This window comes from Sapajus apella, unplaced genomic scaffold (assembly GCF_009761245.1).
Source record: "Sapajus apella isolate SASKATOON/1434 unplaced genomic scaffold, GSC_monkey_1.0 scaffold8, whole genome shotgun sequence".
NCBI classification, from domain to species: Eukaryota; Metazoa; Chordata; class Mammalia; order Primates; family Cebidae; genus Sapajus; species Sapajus apella.
Window position 1 is genome coordinate 16704227 of NW_022436948.1, and position 6738 is coordinate 16710964.

General features: G+C 37.4%; 1 protein-coding gene across 1 annotated transcript in view; it reads left to right on the forward strand.

The window, feature by feature from the left end:
- The window catches only part of LTN1 (listerin E3 ubiquitin protein ligase 1), a 51314-nt gene that overhangs the window by 7842 nt on the left and 36734 nt on the right, over positions 1-6738 (forward strand). Inside the window, exons 4-6 of the mRNA XM_032277088.1 lie at positions 915-1145; positions 3926-3978; positions 4689-4869. Coding sequence (XP_032132979.1) covers positions 915-1145; positions 3926-3978; positions 4689-4869 — 465 coding nt within the window. The remainder of the gene's footprint in view (positions 1-914; positions 1146-3925; positions 3979-4688; positions 4870-6738) is intronic.

Here is a 6738-nt window from a genome sequence, read left to right on the forward strand (position 1 = left end):
GACGGAGCTTCGCTCTTGTTACCCAGGCTGGAGTGCAATGGCGCGATCTTGGCTCACCGCAACCTCCGCCTCCTGGGTTCAGGCAATTCTCCTGCCTCAGCCTCCTGAGTAGCTGGGATTACAGGCACACACCACCATGCCCAGCTAATTTTTTGTATTTTTAGTAGAGACGGGGTTTCACCATGCTGACCAGGATGGTCTCGATCTGTTGACCTCGTGGTCCACCCGCCTCGGCCTCCCAAACTGCTGGGATTACAGGCTTGAGCCACCGCGCCCGGCCATTTTGACAATTATTTTATTCCCCGTAAATTTGCTGCAGAAGAATGAGAGTGAGTTGCTTAATTATTCAAGGCCTAGCTTTTTTTTTTTTTTTTAAATTGAGGTGGAGTCTCGCTCTGTCACCCAGGCTGGAGTGCAGTGGCACAATCTCTGCTCACTGTAATCTCTGTCTCCGGGGTTCAAGTGATTCTCCCGCTTTAGCCTCCCGAGTAGCTGGGATTACAAGTGTGTGCCACCATGCCTTGCTAATTTTTTGTATTTTTTATTAGAGATGGGGTTTCACCATGTTGGCCAGGCTGGTCTTGAACTCCTGTCTGCAAATGATGTGCCCACTTTGGCCTCCCCAAGTGCTGGGATTATAGGTGTGAGCCACCGTTCTCAGCCTCAAGGCTCAACTTTGAAACTGTTTTGAATATAATCCTATCTCATTGGAAAAAGGGGAGAAAGAAAAATTAATTATTTTACATAATTTCTGATTTAAAAATCCTCCAAATTATTGATTTAAAAAATTGATTTCAGTTTAGCTCAATACATAGGTGAATTCTTGGTAATGGGTCATTATAGCATATTTGGAAATATCTGTGATTGTTTTTATGGACTAGAGCTATTTTAAATCACATTTGTATTTTTAATAGGATCATGACCGTCGGGTCCGAGAAGCCACACAGCAAGCTTTTGAAAAACTTATCCTTAAAGTAAAGAAACAGTTGGCTCCCTACTTAAAAAGTTTAATGGGATATTGGCTAATGGCTCAATGTGATACTTACACACCAGCTGCGTTTGCAGCAAAAGATGCATTTGAAGCGGCTTTTCCTCCAAGCAAGCAACCTGAAGCCATAGCATTTTGTAAGGATGAAATTACAAGTGTAAGTTCTGGAATCATTCTGAATCTTTTTTTTTTTTTTTTTGAAGTGTTTCAGGGTTATAAGAATACCATAATGACAGCTCTTTTACTTAGGATTGCAGGGGAATGAGTAAATATATTTCCAACTGAAGATTGCCTTTTTAAGATTCTGTTTAGTAAAGTTGACTAATTTGGATCTGTGACAAATTAACATTTTGGATTGGATCTTTCTACAGTATTTCCATTTTTCATTTTAATTTTGAAGTCTTTATTATAGTTTTAAAAAGTAGATATGTTTTATAATGTGTAATCTAAACAAAGAATATATTTAAGAATAAATTATTTTCTCTCATATTTCCATTTCAATACATATATACAGATCTACCTTAGTGTCTTTTTATTGGCTTTCTGGTGTAACTTTACATGAATGTACTATAGTTTAGCTCTTTTTATATTAATATACATTTGGATTTTTTTTTCCAATTTTTTATCATAACAAATGCTACTTCAGTAAACATTCTTGAGTAGAACTCTTCATACCCTTGTGGGAGTGATACATACTAGAACTTATAGTAAGCATTTGTTAGGCCAAAGGATAAGAACATTAAAAATTTTTATAAAAAATGATAAATGGCCCTTCAGAAGGCCAAACAAATGTATACTCCCATTATCAGTTTAAGTTTCTCCACACTGGGCCAACACTTTGCCATAACTTTTTCATAAAAAGTTATCAGCCGTACCTATTTGTGGCTTTCAGTGTGTCTGTTTCTAGTAATGTCTTATTTCTTCCCCCTTTATTTGCTATTCCTAATATATGGACTTGAAAAACGAGACAACAGAGTTGTTAGAATTATATGGAGAAATAAAAGTAGATGAAGTAGGAGTGAGGAGGGACTTGATAATTAAAAAAAAAAAACAAAAAACGATGCTTGCATTTATTCCCTTATTTAGTATTCCTATGTTTCCACAACACCCTGCGTATAACCCTACTTAAACATTTCTGTCTGACCCTCTCTCCCTGCTTTCCTTTCTCCTTTCAATTAGCCGTCCTTCCTGCGGCTCTCTATTACACTATAAATTCAAATTTCTTGTCTTGACATACATTTGTCTTATAGTGTAATATAAGACAAATTTTTTTTTTTTTTTTTTTTTTTGAGACGGAGTTTCGCTCTTGTTACCCAGGCTGGAGTGCAATGGCGCAATCTCGGCTCACCGCAACCTCCGCCTCCTGGTTTCAGGCAATTCTCCTGCCTCAGCCTCCTGAGTAGCTGGGATTACAGACACGCGCCACCATGCCCAGCTGATTTTTTGTATTTTTAGTAGAGACGGGGTTTCACTATGTTGACCAGGATGGTTTTGATCTCTTGACCTCGTGATCCACCCGCCTCGGCCTCCCAAAGTGCTGGGATTACAGGCTTGAGCCACCGCGCCCGGCAAGACAAATTTCTTATAAGAAATTTGAACTTACAATGTAATATAAGAAATTTCTTGTCTTATATTACACTGTAATTACGTTCAAATTTCTGCATGATCTGGTCCCTGCTTACCTGTCTAATCTCTTCACCCAACACTTCCCGACAAATTACATGATTCTAGTTCCCCATTTAGGTTCTTCCATTCTTCATTTCTCAGGTATACCAAGCTTGTTTTTCTAGGGAGAAGGTTTATAGCTTTAATCATATGCTCAAAGGGAGTTCTCTATAGCCCATCTGTAACTTGAGAATTTTTGGTTGATTTAAAATGCGAAGTGATAAATGTTATGAGAGTGAAGTGTTATGAGTTTGGACACTAAGAGCTTTAGGAAATGGACTTTGAGACAACCAATTTGGCTCTTCATAGGCTTTTAAAAAAAATAAATTTGTTCTTGGCTTTGTCATGGATGGATAACAGAATGAACATATGGGTTCTGTTATCCATATGTTCATTCTTCCGTTTTATTTTCCCTTTAGTTGTCTATGCCACAGTTTATTACAGCTATTGGCATCGAATTGTCTCAAATTCCAAACCCATGTATTAGAGAGGAGGCAGGCAAATGAAAATCAAAATATCAACATTAGAGATAGTATATCATACTGTCTCTATAAGACATGTGCTCTGGGTCACACCATTAGTTCTAGTCCCACTCTGCCATCAGGTATCAACTAGGTGTTGTATGACCCTGGGCAAGTTTCTGTGCCTTCATTTTGTAATTATAAAGCAGGAATTAACTTGCACTTCATGGAGTTGTTGTGAGGATTAATTTAGTTAATGCCTAAAATGTGTTCAAAGCAACACCTGGCACATATAAAAGCTCAATAAATGTTGTTTTCATTGCTGATAAAGTAGTTACTGGAACAATGGATGGACTCCCTTGCACTACACCCCAGAAGGAAACAGACTTCTCCACGTTTGAAAACCTCATACCTTCCTCTCTGATGGAGCAGAGCACAACGTGTGGTGTTCTTTGTAGACAAGCAGGCTTACAAAAAGAGGGGAAAGCAGAGCCCAATTTCTCTCCCAGATTCACAAATTCATTTCATTGCTGTGTGCAAGAGAAATGGGGGAACAAGTGGTCAGGAGTATTTATAGGCGCATAGGGAAGAAGTATCTATCCTTATTCTAACAGTAGCTAACGTTGGGGATTGATAGGAAAAGAAAAATTGATAAAATTCAAATCTTTTAGTTTTGCTATTTGATTCTGCTCTTAGGTAAGATGAGGTTTATGTGGATTTTTAAAAATGGATTTTACAAAACTAGGCTTTGTGTGTTCACTATTGACAGTTCAGTAAAACCAAAGGCTTTGGTATTTTCCCCCCTTTGTAGGTGCTGCAGGATCATCTTATAAAAGAAACACCTGATACACTCAGTGACCCGCAGTAAGTTGTATTGGTTCTTTGTAACTCATGTTAAGGATTTGTTTCACTCATAAGTAATCAGATGATATCAATGTGACTTTTTTTTTTTTTTTTGAGATGAACTCTTTTTGCCCAGGCCGGAGTACAGTGGCTTGATCTCAGCTTGTTGCAACTTCCGCCTTCTGGGTTCAAGCAATTTTGCCTCAGCCTCCCGAGTAGCTGGGATTACAGGCACCTACCACCACACTCGGCTAATTTTTTTGTATTTTTAGCAGAGATGGGGTTTCACCATGTTGGTCAAGCTGGTCTCAAACTCCTGACCTCAGGTAATCTGCCTGTCTCGGCATCCCAAAGTGCTGGAATTACAGGTGTGAGACACTGTGCCCGGCCCTGTTTACTTTTAAATTCTAATTCAAGTTTTAAGAGTGCTTGAGGGAAAATAGTCTTAGATAGCTTGATATCCATTCCCTGGAATCACCCTTGTACATGCTACTGACAGCACTATACTTGCTCACTTATTTCAAGCCTTTCATCTTCTTTCACCTAGTATTATGAGTAAAGTGTGATTAAATTTCTTATACTTTGAGGGTCGTTGGCATAGGGGAAATAGATGATAGAAATAAAGCAACTTTGGTAGATATTTAAAGATAAAAACTTTTAAAATAGAAGTACCAGATATATAGTTTGGCTTATTCTAAATTTTTTAATATATTATTTTGTTTTATATTAAGAACTGTTCCAGAGGAAGAAAGAGAAGCTAAATTCTACCGGGTTGTAACTTGTTCCTTATTGGCATTAAAGAAATTGCTTTGCCTCTTACCTGATAATGAGCTTCATTCTCTGGAGGAGAAATTTAAGTCTCTTTTATCACAGAATAAATTTTGGAAGTATGGAAAACACAGTGTACCTCAGGTATATTAATCTTTTTTACCTTAAGACATTTCTCTGATTCCTTAACCCCATCATCTTAGTTTATGTTTTATGTTTATTGTTTATATTTAGAACTCTGCAAGCACATCTCTGTTGTAGGCTATTCATTTACTGAATTACATCTCTTACTATAATGTTACTCTATTTTTACTTTTTTATTTAGTTTTGGCCTCAGATTCAGAATTATCGGTATGAATTACCATACTCCTTTGTTCATAGCACCTTAAAATTGGTATGTGCAAGGCTCTTCTCACTTAATGTATTTATTTTTTACCTTTTGTCCAGCTCTCTCTCCATTCTCTACTTTTACTGGCTGACTGGTCTACTATGTTTAATATATGTCCTTTTGTTTGTACAGTTGATTCTCATCATTCATAGTAATTACATTCTATAAACTCATCTTGAATACTGACTTAGTGAATACTGAGGGATTGCTCTTACGGGAAATACAGGGTTAGGTTCTTGTGATCCCCTATTGACAGCATTTTTGTCAGTTAATAACTGACATAACCATTACATAACCTTGTTTTATGTGTGTTTCTGCTTAAAGACACCTTATTTCATAGCTATTGTTGATTCATTAGCATTGAATTCCTGGCCAACAGCACTAAAACTCATGCCTGGATAAAATGTATCTACCACATATTTTCTTTGTAATGCACATCACAGCATTCTTGTGTTTAGACACAATAGACAGCACTTCAGTGCTGCTGCTTGGAGGCCATTTAAAACGTGAAATCACCAATCAAAAGCACAAAAATTTGAAAAAATACTATGAAAAGGACACTTGTTTACAGTATGAGAGTTGAAATAAGGGAGTGTCTGTTGCCTTGTTCTGTCTCAGCTGGGAATGTGCATGGGGATGACTTAGATTTTTCACCATTCTATGCAGGTCCACAAATAGCTGCAAGACACTGAAAGTTTTTTTTTTTTTTTTTTAATCCAGACAGAATTTTGCTCTTGTCACCCAGGCTAGAGTGCAATGGTGCAATATAGGTCACTGCAACCTCCACCTCTTGGGTTCAAGTGATTCTCCTGCCTCAGCCTCCCAAGTAGCTTGGATTACAGGTGCCTGCCACCATACCTGGCTAATTTTTTGTGTTTTTAATAGAGATGGGGTTTCACCATGTTGGCAAGGCTGGTCTCAAACTCCTGACCTCAGGTGATCCACCCACCTCAGCCTACCAAAGTGCTGGGATTACAGGTGTGAGCCACCTTGCCTAGCCTAAGATGCTGCAAGTTTTGATTTTGGGGTTACAAATAAATTTTAGCAAGTAGGTGAATTAGCAAATATGGGATTTGTGAGGATTGACTGTATTTTTGAAAAATATGCTTTTGTGTTCGCTTGAGTTTTTAATTCACATAAATGGTACTGTGTTATATTTTATTGCATTTATTGCTTTAAAAAAAATCTCTCATTTTCCTATATGTACATCTGATCTATGACTTCTGCCTGCCTTGTAGTATTCAGAAGTTTGTACGTACCTATTCATTTAACCTGCCCATTCCTCCAGTGATAGATCCTGATTGCTTCCAACTCCTTGCCTTCATAAGTAATGCAGCAATGAACATCTTCATTTATGTGTAATTATCTGAATTGCGGAGTCAATAGAGGGTGTGCATACCTAATTTCCTGAAATAGTGCCAGATTGCTCTCCTGAATGGCTGCATTACTCTAGACTCAACCATTAATACATGATGACTCCTATACTGCATAACCTTATACTCTAGCCATCACTATGCAACATTAGCATTTGCTGCTTAATTTTTCATCAGCCTAATAGGAATTCAGGTGATATTTCTCTTTAATTTGAATTACCTTTTTTTTTTTTTTTTTTTTTTTTTTTTTTT